The 25,610-nt window shown below is 32.1% G+C and overlaps 2 protein-coding genes across 11 annotated transcripts; both read right to left on the reverse strand.

Annotated features, from left to right (window-relative positions):
- Nucleotides 1–1,618: 1,618 nt before the first annotated feature.
- Nucleotides 1,619–5,648, reverse strand: LOC114173325 (YTH family protein). 10 transcript variants are annotated; one of them, XM_028057635.2, is made up of 8 exons: nt 5,511–5,648; nt 4,594–4,696; nt 3,885–4,114; nt 3,499–3,762; nt 3,335–3,411; nt 2,861–3,245; nt 2,224–2,283; nt 1,619–2,013 (listed from the first exon to the last, which is right to left on the reverse strand). In XM_028057635.2, exons 2-8 carry the CDS (start codon nt 4,682–4,684, stop codon nt 1,993–1,995), a joined length of 1,128 nt encoding a protein of 375 aa, XP_027913436.1. In that variant the 5' UTR covers nt 4,685–4,696; nt 5,511–5,648; the 3' UTR covers nt 1,619–1,992. The 10 variants fall into 10 exon arrangements, with proteins under 10 accessions (XP_027913436.1, XP_027913428.1, XP_027913432.1 ...); XM_028057627.2 differs by adding an exon at nt 5,362–5,428 and having other exon boundaries at nt 1,619–2,283; nt 5,511–5,597; XM_028057631.2 differs by having other exon boundaries at nt 1,619–2,283; nt 3,885–4,066.
- Nucleotides 5,649–8,806: 3,158 nt separating this feature from the next.
- On the reverse strand, nt 8,807–10,198 carry LDOX (leucoanthocyanidin dioxygenase). The gene is made up of 2 exons (XM_028057636.2): nt 9,644–10,198; nt 8,807–9,547 (listed from the first exon to the last, which is right to left on the reverse strand). Exons 1-2 carry the CDS (start codon nt 10,141–10,143, stop codon nt 8,986–8,988), a joined length of 1,062 nt encoding a protein of 353 aa, XP_027913437.1. The 5' UTR covers nt 10,144–10,198; the 3' UTR covers nt 8,807–8,985.
- Between the last annotated feature and the right edge of the window lie 15,412 nt (nt 10,199–25,610).

A 25,610-nucleotide genomic window follows, 5' to 3' on the forward strand; every position in this document is an offset into this window, starting at 1 on the left:
ACATGTTCTTCTATTGTAAATATTATAAATAATATATATATATATATATATATATATATATATATATATATATTTTAAATTGTTATAGCTTAACAACCTAATTATTGCATACAAGTGCCATACAATTGTTTTAATTATATTTTATTATTACAAAAGTTTCAAGTGGTTTATTAGAAACATTAAAGGTGTCAAACTATCTTTTTAAAAATATTTTTTTAAAACTAAAACAACTACTCGACAACCTATTGATAATTAAAATAAATAAACACTTGTGTATCGATAAAAATTCAAAAGAAAAAAAAAACAAATAATAGGTATTATTTTGTTATATAAATTTGTTAAGAAAGCTAAACCTATAATCGTTCTTTATTTTAATTAAGGAAGTTAATGAATTAACTACTTATCTAAGAACGGAAAAGTGAATTAAAAAAAATGAAGTATCCTTTCTCTTGTCCATCAACTCCTCTCTATTTTATGTTATCTATTTTAACTTTTTTTGAGATATTTTCTAATCAAATATTATCAAACTTCAAAAAAGACAATATTTTAAATATATACAAAATTCGTATAAATTGACAAAATATATATATATATATATATATATATATATATATATAAAATAATATTTAATTAGATTTTCTTTTTCTATTCACGTATCGTTTTTTTCAATTTTACCCTAATTTATTATTTTAAAAACAATTTACTTTGACTGTTATTTTAAAAATATTTTTTATATTTTAATATTTATTTGAAAAAAATTGTGTATATATTTTATTTTTCAATTTAACTTATTATTTTAAAAATTAATTATTTTATAAATAATTTATCTTTAATCATTTTTATAAAAAATTCTTTTGTTTTTAAATGTTATTTTATTTAATAATTAATTAAAAAATTAATTATATATTCTGAAAATAAATATTATTGAATTTAGCTCAAATTTATATGAAAATTAAAAAGCATGAATACACATACACGACTAGAAATAATAATAATAATAATATTTTTTAAATGGTTTCATTATTTTAAAAATAAAAACAATTCCCTAATTAAATTTTAAGTAATAATATTTTAACAAGATTTATAATAGAACAATGTTTAAATACTATATTGAAGTTTGTCAGATAATTTACATATAAAACAAGGATCATTAAAATATCATTACTCTAAATTTTAAATGCCAACAAAGGATCCCAAGCAGTACTATCAAGTACTCCAAAGATTTCTCTATTTTGCCTGCCACAATTTTCTAGTAAATGCCAAAGAATTCTACCGGAAGAGGAGTATAATATATTTATCAACAATATTCAATATTGCGGTATTTTTAGGGTTGTCTTTGAAATGCTAAGAAAAGATTTTGAAATGTTATTTACATATTCTGTATACATCTCAAGCATCAAAGGCAATAAACAGCAATGATATTACCCATTTTTGGCCCCCAGACGATCATTTGCAATCCAATCAACTTCAGATCTATAAAAACAGAGCATATACATGGAAAACCGAGTGTTTCTTCATGCTTTTTTAAAAAAAAATTAACTAGCACGTATTTAAATATGACATGCTGAGTTCAATATTATAAAGAGCCTAAAGTAATCTCAAAACATTAACAAAATGGTAGACAGTTTAAAAATCAATCCAATATCACCATCATCTTTGCTGACAATTTTCAAGAGGGATAAAATGCCAGTTTAGCATAGGGATATTATATACACAAGGTACGTTTTGGTCATTCTGACTCTAATCTAAGCTCTGTACAATTTGCCAACAAGCCTCAAAGTCGCCTTGGAATTGAATCGCATTAATACGAGCTTCAATATCAAGTCCTAATTTTAGACAATTACAAGTAACTTCCATGTCATCTTTGCTATACGAAAACAGGAAAAGGGCCTCCTTGCCCAAAAAGTTACCATATTCGCATATTGTAGGAGATGTTGTATCCATGGAAAAGATGTCTGATGAATCCTCCAACGAGGGTTGCTCCTATTTCTATCAACACATTCTTCTATGTTCCTGCAAAATACATCCTAGCTGTGGAATCACTGAATTGACTACTTATTACGATTTGGAATTTGATTACAGTAATGACATTCATTTCCAACATGGTTTAGTTGCCTGAGAATTTTGATGTCTTGGTTATGGTTTCCTGTGACTAATGGATACCATGTCTAGATAAAAAAATACACAAGAAAATAGCAAAATGATGTTGATATAAATACTGACACTGGTGCGTAACTGTTTCCTGCCTCTGCTATGGACCTCCTCCAGGTATTCTTCATAGGACTACAACCAAAACAACATACATTCAATCAGAATTAGAAGAAAAAAATATAGAAAAGACACAAATTAAAACTGGAAAATTCACAAATTAAAAAGATAATAATCGGAGTTGAAACAGGATGAGTAAAAAGTGGAGGACTTGCACGATCGACCTTTACATGCCTTTTGAGCTGTCAAATAATCCAAACAAAATGACAAATTGTTCAATGTATGCTCTCTAACCATATCTGACTAGTTTTCTCACTAATGGAGAATATTCATTTATTGTGATTATAATTGCAGAGCAAAGCCATAAATATGATTTATTTTTTTATAAAAATTCTTCACAAATCTAGAGTCTGCCTAAATGGTGATTCAATATTACATTCTAATAGAAAAATAAGACCTCCTTCCAGGTTAAGGTCATTTGAAATATAGCACCACGTTTTAGAACACGAAAGATCTTATATTTGGTTTTAGCTTTGACAAAGGCATGTCATTCCCTAAAGAGGATTCTTAAGGTTGTCTAGCCAACAATCAGAAATAAAATGGAAAGAATAAAAAATAATTTATTAGAGGAAGAAAGAAATATTCCCAGTACCATGTCAAGAAAATCATCCTCAGTTAGGGTACTGCCAGCTAAAGGGCAGCCTGGAGACACACCCCAAAAATCTAATTGAGAAGACACGTCATTCTTTGTGGGTAGCTCTGGAATATGTCCACTATAATGAGCACGTTTAATCCCTGACAGTTGTGGCGACACAGAAGAAGTGATAGGCAATGTTTCAGTAAGCATTGTCCCACTGACTCTCTGCTTTGTTGAACGAGATTCATTTACTACAGGTTGATTTTGGTAAAACGGGGAAGAATAAGGCAGGGGCATTGACCATGACATATGAAATGGACTAAATTTATAGTCTTCGTTTCCCATTGAACTTGGAGTACTGACATAGCGGCCCTTAAATGAATAATCATCCCTTAATGAGCTGCACATGCAAAAACCAATAAGCAGGAAGCCTCCTCTAAACAGTGCTTGACAATAACCCGATAACAATTGCCTCCCTAAAAAATATACCTGGTCAGTAGGTCATTGGTATCATTCTTACCATCAAGAAGTTCACAAAGAGCTAGGCCAACGTCTGGAGATAACTCCTAAGAGGGGGAACTTGATTTAGAGTTACAATTGCATAACATATGCACAAATTTTGAAAGATCTAAAAGGTTAAAATAAAAGGAAACCTGACAGTCTCTGCTAATTTTGACAGGCTTATAGTCATTCAACGGATTCTTGAGATGTAGAGTTTTGTGGAAAGGCAAATCATTGAAACGCAGCCACTGGACCTTAAAACTGCGGCCCCAAGGATTACTTTTACCAATTCCCTCACTCCAAACATTGTCTCTACCCTTTCCAATGGAGGACATCATTTGTGCGTATCCTTGGAAGGAACCACTCATGTTGACACTAAATATAAGGATTACACAGCCCGAGTTCTGCAACATATACTGATAATTCTCAAGAAAATTATTTTTATCTTATGGTAATTTATTTCCTAATTCTTGACGGACCCTAAAGCCTAGAACTATTTAAACAATACAATTGGAGATGAGAAAAGTAGGCTACTTACATGAAAAGCTTCTTCTAGAATCCGTTCATTCATAATTTGAGTAGCCCAAATTCCTTTCTTTATAGACAAATCAATATTTTGACGGTTCAAACTCTTAATGATGAAATACTTAATATCATTCCACTTTTCCACTCCAATGCCTGTTGGATGCCCTATCAGACTATAAGAGTGTTCCGCTATATCTGTCCGAATTGGATTATTGTTTTCATTAAACTTGTAACAGGAGCTCTCTAACAAAAAGGATCACAGATAAATCAGAACTCAAAGTAGAAAAAAATATTAATACAAAAGAAAAAAAGCTAACATGCATTCATCTGTGCTTAAAAATAGATATGTACATGAATTTTGAGTATAATAAACTCCCAATCCCAATCTTCACTACACATGCCAAAGTCAGTGATCATATGGACAACTCCAAGAAAATTTTGCTAATTAAGAGTACGTTTGGATTTGTGAGTTTTTATGGATTGATAAGGTGATTCACCGTTTGGAAGTATAACTAAACAATGGAAGGAAGGATGTGGGACGAGTGTTTAGGTTAGAAATATGTAACTTTACTTTTTTTTGTCAGCCATTTTGTTTTACATATTTTATCTTACATGAAATGTTTAGTAATTTCAAATCTATAACTTCTCTAACTCCATCCCCCCACAATGGAAGCTCCTTAACCCACTTGATCTTCATGTTACAAGAGAAATATTATCAAAACCTGGATCATCTGAATTTCCAATGTCATTCCTCCATTCAGTGACCGATGAATCAACTACCGACACATTTTCCTTTGCGCTATCAGAAGACATATCCGAATTGACCTGTCATGAAATTATGAAAGTTAAATGCAGAGTGCAAAGTATCTACGTTACAACCACCCAATGCCAAAACTATGAAAGAGAACACCAAAACAACTATGTAGAATACAGGTATAGCAACACAATTTTCATAAATAACTGTTTTGCTGATGTCACTAACATGATTTCGAAAAAAATTAAGCAGATAACCCACGTGTTACTTTCATGATATTCATTCATAGGAAATACTAACAAACTACAAGGATTATGTTGGTTGTCTCCGTTAAAATTAGAGGGGGAGGGAGGATTTTACGGATAAATCTCACCGAGAAGTTTATTCTTTATCCTAAGACAAGAAAACAATCACAAGCCTGTTCTTCGGGATTTATGCGCAGTAAAATATAAGTAATGTAAGATAGGATAAACAACCTGCCCGAACAATCTAGCTCTCTCTCTCTCTCCCTCAAGAACACAGAATACTGATATAAGTCAAAGTTCACCTCAGTGAGAAACCTTGGTCAGAGTTTCCTATTTTGCCTAAAGTCGAAGCAAGAAGATTAATGGGTACTACAATTAGTTACAGTATGAATTACAAAAATTGAAGCAGAACAATAAAAAAAAACCCTGAATCCTAAGTGCGGCATGATTGGTGAAGAAGAAGAAAAGGTAAGGTGTAATACATAACCTACCCCCTTGAACAGTGAAAGACTTGCAAATGTAACGATGTGTGTGGTGCTTCAGGTGAAAGCAAAGTTACTGAATCGTGATTCAACAACGCATTCCATTTCAGCGTAATAAAGGAGAAGAGAATTTGCAATGGAAGTTTGAAGAGACTCACCAAATAGAGGAGTGAAGTCCGAGGCGCCAGTGTTATGAGTTTGGATCCTTATCGCTTATGTAATGACCATGCTGCACTTCTTGCTTTTCTTTACCGGCACTTTCTTTCTTTTCTTTTTGGAAGTGTTTATGCCTACTTTTTCAACTCTTTTCTAATTAAATCTTACTCCTTTTTTTTTATCCATTCATTCCTAATTAAATGATGGTATTATATATTTATAAGTTGTTCTAATATTTTAAATTTACAAAATTATTTTTTTCTATCAAGTTTATTCAATTTGTATTTTCTGTCACTCAATTTGAAAAAGAAATCGTATCTAATTTAGATACTTATTATTTTACTCTAACTTCTGATTTGTTTTCTATATTATATTTTATATTTTAAATAATTAGATATTTTTTAAGATAAGTATGTATCTATCAAGTTGATGTAACCAAAATAAATAAATCATACATAAAATTGACTAATAGATTATAATTGAATATTTTTTAAATAAAATAAATAAATATATCTCTATTCTAAAATGGAAAAAAATATGGATAGAGTAAAAAACAATTCCTTCACGTCTATTTTAAAGAATAATAAATGTGAAACAGTATTTGTACTAATTATTTCTTTTACTTTTATAATATTGAATAAAATTAATTACTTCAATACAAATATCATCCGTCTTAATTATTGTTTAAAATTAAATGTAAGTATAACTTTAAATAGAAAAATTAAAATTATGAAAAAGACAACACGGAGTTGCTCTCGTGATTTGTGGTGTAGGTACTTCCAGGTAACACCAGTAACAGTAATTTAATAGATATTTAAATTTAAATTAATCAACATTTAATGAAAACAATTGGTTTGAATTTTTTAAAATTTTTTAATCCAATCTAAACCTGCCTCTTGTAGTAAAGTTTTGCTAAAAGAAAAATAAAAATATATAATTACACTGCATAACAGTTTTAGAATTACGCAAAAAGTTCTAAAACAATATAAAGTCCCAACACTCGACAAACTAATAAGATAATTTTTCAACTAGAATTTATAATTGAAATGGATTTAATGTGTATTTTTATTCTAATATAAAATAAAAGTAAAATGAGTTAAGAGATTTCAAATCCTAAATATAAATATAATTTGGTATAAATACACATTTGGTCCCCAAACTTGTTAGGAAAGTTCAATTTGGTACCCGAACTTTAGGAATGTTCAATTTGGTACTTCAATCTTCTAAAGAGATTTAATTTGGTACTCTCTGTTAAGTTGGAGTTAACACTGTGTCCGTACAGGACACGTGTCAAGCCATTAAATTTTTTTTTTATTTTTTTTTCAAAAAGATTAACTTTTTTTTTCAAAAATTTAAAAACTGTTATGTGTCCGTTTATCATCGTGTCACGTGGCAGTTTACAATCATGACATGTGGCAGTGTAATAGTTATTTTCAATTTAGTACCCTAATTTAAATTTTTGGTTCAATTTAGTACTCAAATTTTTTAAAATTATCCAATTTCGTCCGTTCCTATTTGAGACCAAATTAGTAAATAAGCTTAATTATAACTTATATAAACATGTTAAAATAATTGTTTTGAATTTATACATCAAATCACTACACCTAAATATTCAAATTAGGTTGTAAAAAATTACAAAGGTTAAAATGTAAAAAATAAAATAATTTAAGTATTTAGGTGAAATGATTTTATGTATATATTAGAAAAAGTTATTGTAACATGTATATATAGGTTGTAATTAAGCTTATTTACTAATTTGGTCTCAAATGGAAGATGACGAAATTGGATGATTTAAAAAAATTAGGGTACTAAATTGAACTAAAAATTTAAATTGGGGTACTAAATTGAAAACAACTATTATACTGCCACGTGTCATGATTGTAAGCTGCCACGTGGCACGATGATAAACTGACACGTGGCAGTTTTTAAATTTTTTGAAAAAAATAAAATAAAAATTTCATGCTTTATAAAATTGGGTACCAAATTGAACATTCCTATAATTCGGGTACCAAATTGAACTTTCCGAAAAAGTTTGGGTACCAAATATGTATTTATACCGTATAATTTTAACGTCGCATATCTTAACACTTGCCATCAAATGGTTTACTAAAATAATAATTATAATAAATGTAAACGATTAAAAATAGTATTACTTTAACAAAACTTAATAATGTATAAATATAATTAAATGATAAAATTCAATAGTAATGAATAAAAATATCGGATTTTAATATTTAAATTTTAACTTATTTTAGCAAGATAAACAAGTTTTATTTATAGTTATTTTAACATATTTCTCTTCGACTAAACAATCTCTTTTTTTTTACTTTTTTTCCAAATTTAGACATATTTTTTAGGTGTCGAAATTTTTATATAAATATGTATTTTCTTCTAACTTATCCTGGGTTATATTTACTGTAAATGATAATTAGGTATAAAGATGAGAGTATTTTTAAAATAGTAACATAAAATAGAATTGAGTTGAAGTGGTTAAAATTTACTAATATTACTCCACCAGGTATAATATTGTTTTTTCTTTGTATTTGAACAACCAAGTAATGATACAAAATTTCCTTTAGATATGTTCTCCTACATAAATCAATCACATGAATTAAAAGAGTAAACCTATATCAATCCATATTTGTATAAAAACTAATAAAAATCAAACCCGAACATTTACAAATTGTGTGTTAATCACAAAAATTCATAAATAAAATGAATTTATATGAATTGTTTTTATACATTTGAAAATGTAATTTGTGATCGATATCATATATCATAATTGATAGGAAAATTATCCCTAACTTTTTAATAAAAATATTCTAAAGAATTTTCAGCAACTTAACACACATGTATATTATTATTTAGATTTAATTATTTTACATAATATTTATTATTTATTAGATAGATAAAACCGAGTAGTTTGAAAATTGAGCCATCTTTGAAATAACTTTAAATTGTAAGTGAGATACTTTCCATAAAAATCACAAAACAAGTTTTTTTACAGTTCCAAGTAAGCTTTTTAATATCCATTTTGATCGATATATTTGAATTTGTTCATTAAAAAAAAAACAATGAAGGTGGAGGACTGCGTTATTTAAATAAAGTATGTCGCATATTTTTATATATTTTATTAGAAAAGTAAAGAACGGATATTTTGATATATTTTTAACTCATTATTTTAAATACCATTAAATTATCATATTATTAAAAAAATAAAAAAAGAATCGAAGGATGAATTAAAAATAATCGGAAGTAAGTTAAAAGTATTATCTTATAATAATGATAAAAAAACAACTTGAATAAAGAAAAATAATATATTTAATAAAGGGGGTGAAACAAACTTAAAACAAGAGGAGAGAGACCAGATGAGTGGTCTTTTTATTAGTACAACCCATAAGGACTAAGAAAGTGCAGAAGAAGACAAACATAAAGTGCAATGTTATGTGAGAGTGTATGCGGAAGCCATTGAATCACTCAATTCGAGACAGCTTCCTCGTCCTTCCTGAAAAGTTTGTGGTGAATATGTTGAGCAAAAGTGCGGGGAGGAAAACGCGCCGGCTCTTTCTCAGTCACAAGTTCCGGCAATGGCTGCAAGATGATCTTCTCCTTCGGGGGTTCACAGAACACCGCCCACGATATTCGAACCTTCTCTTTGTTCACCAACCCCCTGTGGAGAATACTCTTGTACCTCCCGTTACTCAGGATCTCAATGGTGTCTCCGATGTGCATGAAGATGGAATTAGGCACACACTTCGCCGTCACCCATTTTCCCTCGTAGAAAAGTTGCAGACCCGGCACCATGTTGTGGAGGAGGAAGGTGAGTGAACTTATATCGGTGTGGGCTTCAACTCCCAGAGCCAATTCCGGCTGCGGACAAATTGGGTAGTAGTTGATCTTCAACTGAAGCAAAAGCTCTTCCATTCCACCAACCTCCTTCTCTAATCTTCCACCTTCCAACCCTAACCCAATTGAAAGTGCCTCCAGTATCTTCGTCGCAAGTTTCCTCAATAGCCTCGCATACTCGCTCGTAGCCTCACTTCTCATCAAAAAGAAAAATATGTAAGAAACTATATATATAATCAATCAGAAGTAGAAGGAAGGAAGAAAGATGATGATGATGATGAAAACTCACGTGTAATCGGAAGGTTTGGTTGGCCAGATGGAGAGGTCGCGTTTGTCTTCAGGAAAAACGAGGTGGAAGAAGTAATCTTCCCACTCCAATTGGCCACTGGCATTGTTGGCGAGCTTGCTTCCATAGCCCTGAATCTTCCCGGAGGCTTGATCGTTGGCGTACTTCTCCTTCTCCTCAATGGGGAGAGAGAAGAAGGTTTCACCTGCTTTCCGCAGGCGATTCAAGAGCTCCTCCGGGATGCCATGGTTGACCAAGTTCATGACGCCCCATTCCTCCGCCGCCTTCTTCAGCTTCTCCCGACACCTCCCTCGGACAACCTCCGACGGCGAATCTATCTCTCCCAGGTCAATCGTGGGAACTTGAGGCCCCTCCTTCTTCTCCTCCTCGAACACGTTCCCTATGTTCTCCAACTCCTCTTGCGGCCTCACGTACTCCTTCGGGATACACTTTATCCCACTGCTCGCCAAGCTTTCAACTCTGTGACCCACCGTACCCATCATCTTCAACCTTCTTCTTCAACCTTCACTTCTTCAATGTTCATTCAACACCCACTTCCTCTCCCTGGGTTTTATATTCCAATTCTAAGCAAACAGCACTGTCAATTTCCCTAACAGTCACCATCCATTTGCGTTGGTCATCACGTGACAGCTCCTCAACAAACCAAAAGTTCAACGCGCCTTGACTGGGGGTTAAGCTCCTGCATCATCTGCATGCACACCACTCCGCCTAACCCTCCATCGCCATTCTCGAACTTCTCTTTCTATCTCTCTCTCTCTCTTTTTTTTTTTTTTTTCTTTTTTCTTTTTAAAAACTAAATTTCTTCAACCATATTCTCCCTTTATTTATTACACCTCCTTCCCTCGAATAAATTCTCCATTCAACCAATTTTGCCTCCTTTCAATCAGAGGGGAAATATGGAACATAATGTTATTTATATATTTATATGTTTGTATATTTATATATTTATATATTTAATCAATTAGTATGTCTATTTAACGTTATCCACATAAAACAAATTATTTTATTCATTTTCAATATTTGTGTATATATTTGCTTTAAAAGAATACGTGGGATATCAATATATACGGGTACTATAAAAATAATTTCGACGTCGTGTCGGCTATAATTTGGTATCTATGAATCTCGAGTTGGTTCTGTTTAGAGTGGAAACTGGCCAATTTGTTTTATTCTGTCATTGATCTTTCTAAAATGGGTGTGGTAGATTCACATGCATCGTTCAAAACATATGTTAAAAAAATTTCAAGTTGTCAATGGATTCAGAAGTTGACTCACTAAAAAAATATATTCACGAGTTCACCTAATGTAGTAATTTCTTTTTGAAATTGAAAAATAAAATGAATGTATAAATAAATTATTCCATTAATATTTTGTGTAAACACAACCGGGGTAGATGAGAAGAAGAAAAAGTAAAAAATAATATCTTATAGTAAGATAAGATAGATGCACTTAACCCTGCCAAACATATTTCGTTATTTTTAGTAGTCAAATGTAAGAAAATCCAAGTTCTTCCTTCACATTTTACATGACATTTAAACATGTAAAACCCGCAATATAAAAGAAATGTCATTACAAGTTCATTTTATATCAACTTCAAATTCTCAATTATTTTAATATGATAAAACATTAAATTACTTTAAGTCAGTTTTTACATGAATTAAAATTAATCTACACACGCCCCAATAATAAAAATTTCGAAAGAGATTCTACAAGCTTATCAAAAGTTAGTGTGAAACTTTTTTGTATTATTTTTTTGACGGGTTTTGTTAAGTGTGTATTAAGATGATCTTAAAATTAATTAAAGAAACGAGAAAAAAAATGATATCATAAAATTTATATTGGATGGGAGAATGGTTGATAAGGGTTAGATGCATGCCATGCCACCAAAACCACCAGCCATCGAGTTTTTCGAGAATATATTCGTCCTTGTAATGTTAACTTAATGTTATATTATAATATATTATAAAAATTATTATTCTAATATACTCTAATGACTTAAAAAAGGGAATTATCAGCAAAATCTATTGATATCAAAATATTTTATAAATCAAAATTATTAACGGTTGAAAACATTTCTTATAGATAGATAGGAAAAAACCGTAAATATTATTAATAGTTAAAAATTTATTAATAATTATTTTTCAATAAATATTTATTTATAATTTTATTCATCAATAAAATGTATCGATAAATATTATATTTTATGTTTTTTCTTTTCTATTTTTTCAATGATTGTCACTATGGTTGCTACCACCGACATCTCTCCCGGCTATTGTCATCATTTGTTTTCCATCTTCTCTTTCTTTCTTTTTTACTTCTAATTAATTTTTAATAAATATTTCATTAGTGAAAAAAATTTACATCTATTTTATCAATCAAAATACTAACATATTTTTTAAAATATAATTATTAATAAATTTACTGATAAATTTCATAAAAATTAAATTATTGATAAATTTTTAAAAATTAATTATTAACGAATTTACCGACACATTTTAAAGTAAATTCATTAGAAACGAATTAAAACAAAATCAATTATTGACAAATTAATAAAAATAGATTTTTTCGGTGTATGGATTAGTTTTTATTTATGATCATTGAGGTTAATTCCACAATCTCTTCCACAGCTCCATAAGTCGTGTAAAGAGAATGTTGCCCTTATCTTCTTAGCATTGATTTATCCTACACACCAAAAGGTTCACACAAGTTAGGGTTTTTCTGCCTGCACCCCCAATTTGTCTTCCTTCACCTTCAAGTTTGACCTTGAAGACCATTATATCTTTCAAAAAAATAAAAAAAAAATCATAAATTAAATATTTCTGCAGCCTGCACCTCCAAAAATGAAATTCGATATCTCAGTTGAAAGCCGGTAACACCAATTTCTAAAAGTCGGTAACCCCAATTTTTGTTTTTAATTTTTTATATATATTTTTATATATTTTACAATTATATTTATATATAATTATATATTTATATTTAAGTTTAAGAAAATTTCTAATAAATTTATTTATATATTTTTTAGTTGTATATATTTATTGTTTAAAAATAAAAATTAAGTTGATGGATGTTGGTTGATAAAAACAATTAAGGTTTTATCTCTGGTCATAATAAATTATTTCTCAATAAGTCATCAAGAAAGTATTAAAGTAAAAAAGAAAAGTATGTAGATAAATGATTATCTTAATATTTGTCATAAATCATTAATATTTTATTATGATTTATGTATTTTAAATTTTTTATTCTCCTATAATATTTCTTCCAAATTAAATTTTACTCAAATTAGTATGAACCCTAATTATGATTTTAGAAATTCTTTTATCAAATTGGCATGGACCTTAATTATATTTTTACTCAAATTAGTACAATTTAAAATTATGAAGTTTAAAGGTTGTTGTGTTTTTTGCTGTAATGGTAACATTTATGGATATATATTGGGTTGCACTACAAATTCTGCTACACATGATGAATTAGTTAGATAACCTTAATTTGGAATAGAAATTAGAATATCTCTGTTGTGTAAATTCAATGATTTAGAAATATTAGAAATTGAGAAGTACATACGTGAATCACTCTATAAAAATGGTTTAAGTAAAGAAAATGAATAACTTTTTATTTAACTATAAAATTAATTTATATATAAAAAAATTAAATTTGGCACCGCTAAAATTTTTATTTATATTTCACTACTGTTCGTATTTTGAAGATCGATAAAACCGGATTTTGAAAGCCGGTAACACCGGATTTTGAAAGTCGGTAACTCCGGCTTCTGAAAGCCAACAATTTTGACTTCTAAAAGTCGGTAACTACAAACCAAAAGGGCAACAGTGGAATTATAAAAAAGCTGGGGGTGCAGTAAGAAAAACCCCACAAGTTATATACCTGGAGCAATGCAAGAGGTCCAGGCGACTGGGCCCAAAAGTGACAAAATCCTACAAGAAGGCCTAAGTTAGGGATAAGAGGATTCAGTTACAGTGACCGGTGCTTGCATTGAAAGACTTTGGATTTTATAATCACCACCATTGTCTATCTACACAAATTGCTTTCAAAGTCTTATTTAGTAAGGAGAAAAAGCAAGGAACAATGAAAAATATTTTTTCGTGTTAACGAATAGGATAATCTATAATACAAAATTTGTATTTGTATGGTATATTTAGATAATTTTTTTAATATTTTGGATTCCATAATATGAAATATATTATTCATTTTTCATTTCAAATCATATTTGAAATATAAATTTTATATTTTTATTGCACAATTCGAAACTTATTAACAAATACATTTTGGATTAAATAATCTGGGATGCGAAGTATATATTTTAGATTATATAATTCAAAATATATTTTTTACTTTTTATTTTTGAAATTGTATAATTTGAAATATGATTTTTTTATTTCAAGTATTATAATTTAGGATTTTTTGAAATTACATATTTGAAACTCAAAATAAATGTGTTGATTTGGTCTGTCAAATAAAAATGACCAATAATTATAATTTGTTTGGTATAGGATGATGGGCTAACGAACCAGACATGATTAGGGTAAGTTTTTTTTTTTTACTTTTTAAATTTATTTTCAATATATATATATATATATATATATATATATATATATATATATTAATAGAAAACATATTTAATTAAATAAAATATTTGTTAAACTTTTAATTCATTAGTTAATTTTTAATTAAATAAATTAAAATAATTATTACATTGACATGTTAAATTATTTAATTATAACTAATAATTGAAACTTAATTTGTAAGTGTTAATAATTTAAATTATAGTATTATTATATACTAAAAAATATATAATATAAGAAACTAATATTTTTTATTATTCTTATTTTATTTTTTAAAAATATCAACGGATCGATAATAACCTATATTTTGACTCTTCAAATTAACAGGCCGAATGAGATAGACTAAAATAATCTGAAAATTAAAACTTATCTCAATACATCCTTTTAACCTGGATCAACTAGATAGTCTTTTAGATTAATCTTTTTCGTCACCCCAAGATAGAAGAATCATACTTAAATTGAACTTTTATAAATTATTGTATTGTTTATAGACCATTAACTACCCAATTTTCTCTCCTTTTTTAATTATTTGTGTGTCATATTTCTTTTGGTGCATTTCTTTTTCAGTCATTCCACACCTCCATAGTCACCTTTTCCCTACATAAATATTTAGTTGACAACTTTTTCTTAATAATAATATAAATAAATAAAATACATAACTATATGAAACAGAGTTTTGATTTTCTTATATATTTATTTCGTGTCTTCAAAATAAATTGATAATTATTAATTTTAAATTTTTTAAATATATTAAAATTTTCTTTAAAATATCAGAAAATTGTGTTTTTAATGTGAAAAAAAAAAACTCAGCACAGAAACCTCACTTTATAAAATAACACAAATATCACCGTAACCCCACCGGTAATTTTGCGGCACTGTCACGTTCTTGTTTCAAATCTCAAGAAATGAAAAATTTTCAAGCGCAGTCTCCTATTTCTTTGCCAATCTCTGTGTGTGATTCTCTGATGTTCATGGCGTGTTTCGGGAGAGAGTTTAACGAACAGAGAAACAAGAAGAGAAGGAGTGCAGTGAAATCGGTTGAAGAGACACAGATAAATATAGTCTTTGGTGACCACATCGTCTTCTGAACATCATTCATCATCTCTCTGCCCACGTGATAACCCTCAGCAAACACGAGGCCAACAGAACATTTCCACGTGGCCACAAGTAAGCGAATGGGGGCTTCAATTCGACACATGACGAAGACATGCCACTTAGTCACAAACCTAAGTGAAACAAAACAAACAAGAACACGATGTGAACTGTGAAGACAAGAAAATCAAAGAAGGGAAGGGAGAATAAACCGTTGCACTTCCCTCCACACATTCATCCTCGCCTTATCTTTCCCTCCGACCAAACAAATTAAAACAACCCTAAATAACAATGAATTTTCCTAATGCGTTATCATAAAACAACACATTCTCTGTTGGTACATAATCATGGCTACCAAACTCACCTTCACACTGTTGCAGCCGCAACCTTTCACTTCCCCTAGACCAACGACCTTCGTTCCAATCTCTTCCTTCTCCTCCACTTCCGTTTCTCCTCTCCACCTTCTTCAATTCAATGCTCGCCGCTTCTGCCTTCGCCGCCGGCTATTTCTGTTTCCCGTCAGGGCCACTGCCGATCAAGGTCTTATTTCTAACATCATCTTTTCATGCATTGCTCTCACATCTCACGACGCCGTTTCCTCTTTTTCTTTCAGGCAACGTTGAGGGAGATGATGTTGTGGATAGTAAAATCCTACCCTACTGTAGCATAGACAAAAAGGAGAAGAAAACAGTCGGTGAACTCGAGCAAGAGTTTCTTCAAGCACTGCAAGTACGATAAAAAGATAAAAAGATAAAAAGAACTACTTTTTTTAACACCCTTTTATTTATTTATTGCTGGATTTGTTATGCGTTATGAAAGAGGGAGCGTTATGTTTAACTTGAAGTGGGGCTCTGTTTTTGTTGGGGAACAGGCATTCTATTATGAGGGGAAGGCTATTATGTCAAACGAGGAATTTGATAATCTTAAGGAAGAACTCATGTGGGAAGGGAGCACCGTTGTGATGCTAAGTATATATATACATGGAACTAGCAATTTCACTCACAGTAGGATTAACTCTTGAAACATTTTGAGTCATTATTGGTTGCTGTGTAGGTCCGGAAGAGCAAAAATTTCTGGAAGCGTCTATGGCCTATGTATCCGGAAAACCAATCCTGAGCGACAAAGAGTTTGATGATTTGAAACTCAGGCTAAAGGTTTACCATTAATTCTCACATGAACACAGTCATGTTTTCTTGTTACTGATACACCATAAAAGTTAAAGTACTTTAAATGAAGTTAGACGATCAAAGAAGGATTCAAATCAATTTAAATTTTATGTAAAAAGTAAAATGTTATTCATTGCTTAAAGAATAAATACTTTTCAATGAACTCGGATTAAAGTGAAACCTTTTTAATGTTTAATGTTTGTAGATGGAAGGTAGCGAAATTGTGGCTGAGGGTCCTCGGTGCAGTCTTCGCAGTAGAAAGGTGTGTGTACATAGTTTAAGGATTTCATCATTCAAATACTAAATAAAAGTATACAAAAAGTGATGGTAACAGTGGTCAATTGTACACATGTGGAATTAATCATTCTGTGAACATTGAAGACAGAGATCAGTTAAAAAGTGTGTTAGATATGTCAATTCCTTAATTACTAATTGGCATCATTTTACAGGTCTACAGTGACCTGTCTGTTGACTACTTGAAGATGTTCCTGCTGAACGCCCCAGCTACTGTGGTTGCACTTGGATTGTAAGTAACTCTCTTTTTTTCTGTGGGTGATAACTTCATCCTGCTTAAGGTTTTGATTTCTTTTGGTTTCTTCCATTCTTTTCCTATATATTGTTAGGTTCTTCTTCATCGACGATTTGACTGGATTTGAGATCTCATATCTGATAAAGGTATATCATCATTTTTACTTGTTCTAGCATTCTTAGCTGGTTCTATTGCCCTCTTCATTCAAATAAGAAAGCACTTTAGCTGTCATATTTGAAAATAGCAGTATTACACCTTCAATGATTTAGCTAATGTCGTTAATTGTTAAGTGCAGATTCCAGAGCCATATAGTTTTATTCTAACTTGGTTTGCAGCCATTCCCTTTATTTTGTGGCTGGCTCAATCAATTACAAGGGCAATTGTAAAAGACTTTTTGATTTTAAAGGTACAGTTTTTGTTGCACTATCTCTTTATTCTGCATAATAACACAAGTACTAACATAGTTTTATCTGTAAAGGGCCCCTGTCCTAACTGTGGCACTGAAAATACTTCTTTCTTTGGGACTATACTGTCAGTTTCAAGTGGAAATTCCATCAACAATGTCAAATGTGAAAAGTAAGTATAAAACTGGTTTACCCTATTAGTGTGTATAAATATAATTGATTATGTCTTTAATAGATTATTCTATACATGTAACACCTAGCTGTTAGGGATTCTCAATTACTCCATGTAAATAGGAAATCTCCTATAATCCCTCCCCCTTTATTGAATATTAATGTAAAGATATTCTGCAGTGCCTATTTAAGAAAAGAGTGTTGCAGAATCAAAAACAAGTCATTCTGAAATACAATCTTGAGTATTGGATTGAAGTATGTTTTCACATACCGTGATATTGTGACATGGTATCAGAGCTACAACTCTGAACCGTGGGTCACTCTTGTTCTCCATCCCGCTCTGAACCGTGGGTCACTCTTGTTCTCCATCCCGCTTCTTCTTCGACCTGTTATCGAGCTCCGCTGCCGGGTCTTCTTTTTCGATACGCTATTATCGAGCTCCGCTGCCTCCATCTTCGTCACACTGTTCGGAATCCATTTTTCCGCACACTATTCGGAATCCATTTTCCGCACACTGTTGTTCGCAGTCGCTGGTTCGAACTTGTGATTGACGTTCGCAATCGGTGGGAGTTCTTCAACCTGTTCGCTTCTTGGTCGTTTGGGTTCGCGAGTAGTGGTGGTTCGTGAATCTATTCTTGTTCGCGATTTTGCGCTTCTTGGTCGGTTCGGTTCGCAGGCGGTGGTGGTTCGTGAATCTCGTTCTCGTCACTGTGATTATCGTGTTCGCTTCGATTCACGGTTCGTTCTTGTTATTGCTTGTTTACGCTCTTCGATTCATTCTGGTTTGACGTTCGTCAGACTCTTGTCTTCTTTGGTTTTGATTTCGAAAACCCATTCTTTGCATCCCTGTTCGTCATGGCCTCAGACAAAGTCGACACTTTTCTGGTTCGATTTAATGGAAAGAATTATGCTGCTTGGGAGTTCCAATTTAAGCTCTTTGTCAAAGGCAAAGAATTATGGGGTCATATTGATGGAAAAATTCCCGCACCGACGGCTGAAGCAGATTTGGCGAAGTGGGAAACGAAAGATGCCCAAATCATGACCTGGATTCTTAGCTCTGTTGAGCCTCATTTTATCATGAATCTTCGGCCTTACAACACTGCTAAGGATATGTGGGATTATTTGAAAAAGGTTTATCATCAAGCCAATGCAGCTCGAAGGTTTCAATTGGAGTATGAGATGGCTAATTTCACACAAGGAAGTCTATCGATTGACGAATATTATTCTGGTTTTCAAAATCTTTGGGCTGAATACTCAAATATTATTTATGCGGGTATTTCTGGTGAAGCCCTATCAGCTGTCCAAACGGTGCACGAGATTAGCAAGCGAGATCAATTTTTGATGAAGCTACGATCTGATTTTGACGCTACTCGATCCAATCTGATAAATCGTGACCCTGTGCCTACGTTGGATGCTTGCTTGAGTGAGCTTCTCCGAGAAGAACAACGAATCAAAACGCACACAGTTATGGAACAAAATATGAATTCTTCTGCTCCAGTTAGTGTGGCCTATGCTGCCCAAGGAAAGAATAAGCCCAGAGATATGCGTTCTGTCCAATGCTACAGTTGTAAGGGATTTGGTCATCTTGCAAAGGATTGTTCACAAAAATTTTGTAATTATTGCAAGAAAAGGGGGCATATTATCTCCGCTTGTCCTATTCGCCCTGCAAAGAAACAAGACACTGCTTATCATGTCTCAGTTGGTGCTTCGAGTTCTACAGCTTTGCCTGCTCCAACTTCTGTTCCTACACCTCCTGTCAACACTCTTACTCCAGAAATGGTACAACAAATGATTGTGTCGGCCTTTTCTGCCCTTGGTCTTTCAGGTAATACTCCTATTTCTTCTCAACCTTGGTATCTTGATTCTGGAGCGTCTAACCATATGACAAATTCTGTTGTGTCCCTATCCAATGTGAAATCTTATGATGGCAATCAACAAATTTACACAGCTAATGGAACCTCCTTACCTATTAGTGCTATTGGTGATATTTCTCCTTCTTTGCCTAATGTCTTTGTGTCTCCTAATCTTTCCACAAATCTCATATCCGTTGGCCAATTAGTTGATCATGATTATAATGTCCAATTTTCTCGTTCTGGTTGTGTTGTGCAGGATCAAGTGTCAGGGAAGATCATTCTGAAGGGACCTAAAGTAGGACGACTCTTTCCGCTATGCATCTCACCTTCCACATATTGTCCTGTTTTTTCTCTAGTTTGTGTTGATGATAGACAACTAAATAAAATGTGGCATAATCGTTTAGGCCATCCAAATTCTCATGTACTTAGTACCTTGTTTAAATCTGGTTCTTTGGGCTATAAAAACTCCCATGTTTCATTTGATTGTACTACCTGCAAACTTGGTAAAAGTAAAACTTTACCATTTCCTCATAATGCATCTCGGGCAAATCATTGTTTTGACATTATTCATAGTGATGTTTGGGGGATTTCTCCTATTGTATCTCATGCAGGTTATAAGTATTTTGTCACGTTCATAGATGACTACAGCCGATTTACTTGGGTATATTTTCTTCGGTCTAAAGCAGAAGTTTTCTCTGTTTTTCAACGTTTTGTTTCGTTCCTTAAAACTCAATTCTCTGCTCACATAAAAATTTTAAGATCAGATTCTGGAGGTGAATATATGTCTAACACATTTCAAAGTTTTCTTCAAAATGAGGGAATTCTATCTCAGCGTTCTTGTCCTTCTACACCACAACAAAATGGTGTTGCTGAAAGAAAGAACCGTCATCTTCTTGATGTTGTTCGCACTCTTTTGCTAGAATCCTCTGTTCCTCTTCGTTTTTGGTGTGAAGCTCTCTCCACTGCTGTTCATTTAATAAATCGGTTACCTTCTCCTACTCTCCATAATGTTTCTCCTTTCTATAAGTTGTTTGGGTATTCTCCTTCTTACTTTAATCTTCGTACTTTTGGTTGTGTTTGTTTTGTACATCTTGCTCCTCATGAACGTCACAAACTCACTAATCAATCTGTTAAGTGTGCTTTTCTAGGTTATGCTATTAATCAAAAAGGTTATGTTTGCTATGATCCGCAGCTTCGTCGCATTAGAGTTTCTAGGAATGTAGTCTTCTTTGAAAATCAGTTTTTCTTTCCCTCTTATGTTGCACCATCATCTTCATCTTTTTCCTTTATGCCACAATTTTTAGACTCTTCTCACACTATGGAACGGTTCAAGCCTGGTTTGGTGTATACAAGACGTCGTCTTCCTTCTGGTACCCTTCCTGATTCTGCTCCGACACTTGATTTTGTCCCTCCGCCGGCACTTGATCTTGTCACCTCTGTTCTACCTCTTCGTCGGTCCACTCGATCATCAAAACCTCCTGATTGGTATGGCTTCTTTACACCTATTTCTTTATTCACTACATTGTCGTCTATTTCTATTCCTTCTAGTTATACCCAGGCTATGGAACATGACTGTTGGAAAAAGGCAATGCAAGAAGAACTACAAGCACTTCAAGAAAATCACACATGGGATATTGTGTCTTGTCCTCCCACGGTAAAACCTATTGGAAGTAAATGGGTGTTCTCTATCAAACTTCGATCTGATGGCTCTTTAGATCGCTATAAAGCTCGACTGGTCGCTCTTGGTAATAGACAAGAGTATGGGATTGATTATGAGGAGACATTTGCTCCTGTTGCTAAGATGACTACAATTCGGACTATCCTTGCTATTGCTGCTTCTCAATCTTGGCCATTGCATCAAATGGATGTGAAGAATGCTTTTCTTCATGGTGATCTCAAAGAAGAAATCTATATGAAACTTCCTTCTGGTATGCTTCCTTCTTCCTCTTCTGATGTTTGTAAACTTCGATGTTCCTTGTATGGGCTTAAACAGGCTCCTCGGGCTTGGTTTGAGAAGTTTCGTACTACTCTGCTTAAGTTCTCCTTTACGCAGAGTCAATATGACTATTCTCTCTTCTTTCACAAGTCTACTATCGGTATCGTTCTCCTGTTGGTTTATGTGGATGATCTCATTATTACGGGAACTGATCATGAGTTAATTATTAAGTTGCAAACTGCGCTCCATGCAACATTTCACATGAAAGATCTTGGACAACTCACATATTTTCTGGGATTGGAGGTTCATCATCGATCCAATGGCATTTTTTTAAACCAACAAAAGTATATTCAAGATTTAATCAAATTGGCGGGTTTAGTTGGAACTACTTCAGTTGATACTCCTATGGAAGTAAATGTCAAGTACAGGAAAGATGAAGGAGATCTCTTGCCTGATCCCACTCTCTATCGGCGTTTGGTAGGCAGTCTTATTTATCTCACCACTACTAGACCTGACATTTCGTATGCTGTTCACCAGGTCAGCCAATTTATGTCTTCTCCTCGTCATCTTCATTTTGCTGCGGTTCGTCGTATTATCCGCTATCTTAAAGGTTCATCTGCACGTGGGTTATTCTTTCCCAAAGCCTCATCTTTACAGCTTATGGCCTATAGTGATGCTGATTGGGCAGGATGTCCGGATACTCGTAGGTCTACTACTGGTTGGTGTATGTTTCTTGGTGATGCCTTAATTTCTTGGAAATGTAAGAAGCAAGATCGTGTTTCTAAATCTTCTACTGAGGCTGAATATCGTTCAATGTCAGCTGCTTGTGCTGAAGTTATATGGTTACGTAGTCTTTTGGACCAGCTTGGGTTTTCCCAACCTACATCTACACCTCTTCATGCAGACAATACAAGTGCTATTCAGATTGCTGCAAATCTAGTGTTCCATGAACGTACCAAGCATATTGAAGTGGATTGTCATTATATTCGAGAGGCCTTGACCAACAATGTCATCTCTCTTCCTTACATCTCTACTGATTTTCAAGTTGCAGATATCTTTACCAAAGCTATGACTCGACAGCGCCATCAGTTTCTTGTTGGCAAATTGTTGCTGGTTGATTTACCAGCATCAATTTGAGGGGGGATGTTAGTGTGTATAAATATAATTGTTTATGTCTTTAATAGATTATTCTATACATGTAACACCTAGCTGTTAGGGATTCTCAATTACTCCATGTAAATAGGAAATCTCTTATAATCCCTCCCCCTTTATTGAATATTAATGTAAAGATATTCTGCAGTGCCTATTTAAGAAAAGGGTGTTGCAGAATCAAAAACAAGTCATTCTGAAATACAATCTTGAGTATTGGATTGAAGTATGTTTTCACATACCGTGATATTGTGACATACCCGGCACTATCCCCACCCTATAATTAGACTAATACTGTGATTTATGATATATGATCTGTGATAGATCATTAGTTTAACAACCCAAGTTTATATTTTGCCTCAGTTGTGAAACCAAAATGGTGTATGATTCAAGAACAAGATTGATTACATTACCGGAAGGAAGCAGTGCCTAAATTGAGGTACATTGGCATTATATTTCTGGCATGAGAACAGCTTCATGTTTGTTTTGTGAGTGGGGTTTTTCCTTGTTTTTATGGGACTTTTCTGCTAAGACATCTTAATCTAAATGTTATACATATACCTGAAGGTTTTTAGCTTCATACTATTGTTTTCTGCAATTAGTTGAGGTGGTGAGGGTCAGAAACTACTACTTACATGTGGAAGCTAGAGACTAATTTATCAAGCCAGAAACTCAAGGTCGCTGTTCTTCTATAGGCCATGAAAGTAATCATTATTCTCACTGTGGTACATCATATATACAAGTACAAGTTGTAATTTTATGAACTTAGTAAACAAATGCAGGATCGTCCACTGGAAGAGATGAGTTACATGATTTCTTTTGTAACAAAAAAACAATCTAAAAAAGTTATGAAACTGCCCTGGTGGGGGATTTTTATTTGTTGGCGTGCTTTAGGCTTTAGCAAGCTATAATTTTTTGACAAATTTCTATAGGATTTGAAGAAAGAAAACTAGAATAAAATGAGATTTTTTATATAGAAGTCTCTCGTATAATATTTTTAAATTATTATTTTTAATTTCTGGCCAAGTTAGTTTTAGCTGACGGATAAATTTATTTAATCAATTAATTAATTTATCAAGAAGTTTTAAATTAACATATACCCTAATTAATAGAGAAATGATAGGTTAATACTCATATTTGATCACTTCTTTTACCATCTTAAAATTAACTTGTAATTCAAGACAAATTAACTTGTAACCTATGAAGGTGATAAAAAAAGTGGTCAAATGTGGGTGTCAATCTATCATTTCTCTAATTAATATATATGCCTTTCACTCTTATATAATAGAATCATTTAAGATAAATTTTAATAGTCATTGTTTAAAGAAATCTTTACGTATTGGTCAGTGATTACTAAGTGTAAACGATATAATTAATAATATTAATAAGAAGAAGAATTTGTCAGTAACTTATAAGATGACGAGCAATGATATGTTAACAAAGTATTTTTAACAAAGTTTTGACAAACTTTCTTATTCAGGTAAAAAAATATAATTTTATTATTTTATTTTTATTAAAAAATAAAAAATTAATCAATGTTAATTCTATTTTTAGAAAATTTGTTAAGTTTGTTAAAATTTTGTTTGTCAAAAGGTAATTTTCCTAAGATGACACATAAAAAGCTCCTACATTTGGCTAGTTTATTTGTTAAAAATTTTAGTTGACTCGAAACATCTCTCCAATTAAAAATTAAATTTAACCTAAAATTGAAAAAAAAAACTCTTAGTTTTTTCCTTCTCCATACCTTATTTGTGTCCTATAAAATCCATTCACTTTAGAAAATAAAGCATTAAACTTCTAAATCCTTAACTATCAACATTTTTTTAATATATCAAATCGATGATAAACTCTTCAATATTTAGATAAAAAGTAACAGCTTGATGAAGAAAAAGAACAGTGGTGGGATCAGATTTACTTAATTTTAGTCAAAATAATCTGAAAATTTAAAAGAAAAGGCCTATGGCACAAACTAAAGAAATTGAAAGTGAGCTAGGGCTTTGAATAATCTTGTACAAAATTTATGTGTTTGGTTCCTTTTGCTTCCAGAAGAAAAAGGAGATGTTGATAAAATACAATTTCCTCTGAAAAACAAACATTTTTGTTAGGAGTGACAATACGAGTCAATCCGACCCATTTAGGTTCCGTGCGCATAAGACCCGTACATTGCGGGCTGGCCCACTCCGACACGCACAATTTATGCGGGCTGCAATCATTGGCCTGTCTCACACATCACTTAGCCCGTGGGTTGACTTGTTTTTTTATTTTTTGTTAGTTTTTATGATAAAACTTTCAATGTTTAAAAACTGGAACTTTAAGAAGTTCACAAAATTAAGTAAAAACTTTTGGAAGTTAGATGATAAAACATTTTTATCATATTCATATTCATACTATGACATACACAATGTATTCTTTAAATTTTAGCACATTAAAAAATATATAATACTTATCTTTTTCAATTATACAAGAATCTGGAACGTTAATTCAAGAGTCCATAAAAAAAAGTAACTAATATACACAAGTGTAAGTTTTTTTTATGCGGATCGCGGACCAATCCATGTAGACTGCGAACTTATGTAGGTCAAACTACTGCGAGCTAGTTCACTATCCTAACTCACATCGCATTTTTTTTGTTTTGTTTTGTTCTTGGTGGGAGGGTTAGCGGACTTTGTTAGTTCAAAGAGTGGAGTCGGTGGTTGTACTATAGACTCAAATTAAATACAAAAGTCAATATTTAAAATGTTATTGACTAATTAATTATAGTTCAAAGAAATAGTACAATGTCTAATGTGAATGAATTTTATAATCACACGAACATACAAAACTTGTCTGCACGTTTTTCACTAAAAATATATACCTTTTTTTTTTTCTTATGTGGTCTGTGGATGAATCATCTTTCATGGTCAGGGTTCGGGATTTGTCTTGTCTTGTCGATTACGTACATATACACCTTTGTCAAACCATATTGCTGCGAGAGCAAAAAAAAAAACAACAACAATATTGTTGACTTTGCAATCGTGGGAATCACTAAGCCAAAACGTGCCCTAGAAATTGAACTTCCTATATAAACGATAC

The sequence above is a fragment of the Vigna unguiculata genome, chromosome 2 (assembly GCF_037176805.1).
Source record: "Vigna unguiculata cultivar grain cowpea cultivar isolate G323 ecotype 2 chromosome 2, ASM3717680v1, whole genome shotgun sequence".
Taxonomy (NCBI): Eukaryota; Viridiplantae; Streptophyta; class Magnoliopsida; order Fabales; family Fabaceae; genus Vigna; species Vigna unguiculata.

What these genes read in the sequence shown, in the direction of transcription:
- LOC114173325 (XM_028057626.2), bottom strand. Translation starts at nt 4,684, where the DNA reads ATGTCTTCTGATAGCGCAAAGGAAAATGTGTCGGTAGTTGATTCATCG. An exon ending in ACCAATGACCTACTGACCAG is followed by an intron (nt 3,246 to 3,334) that starts GTATATTTTTTA and finishes TTGCATGTGCAG; the next exon opens with CTCATTAAGGGATGATTATT. An exon ending in AGGATGATTTTCTTGACATG is followed by an intron (nt 2,284 to 2,860) that starts GTACTGGGAATA and finishes TTTTGGTTGTAG; the next exon opens with TCCTATGAAGAATACCTGGA.
- LDOX (XM_028057636.2), bottom strand. Translation starts at nt 10,143, where the DNA reads ATGATGGGTACGGTGGGTCACAGAGTTGAAAGCTTGGCGAGCAGTGGG. An exon ending in ACCAAACCTTCCGATTACAC is followed by an intron (nt 9,548 to 9,643) that starts GTGAGTTTTCAT and finishes TTTGATGAGAAG; the next exon opens with TGAGGCTACGAGCGAGTATG.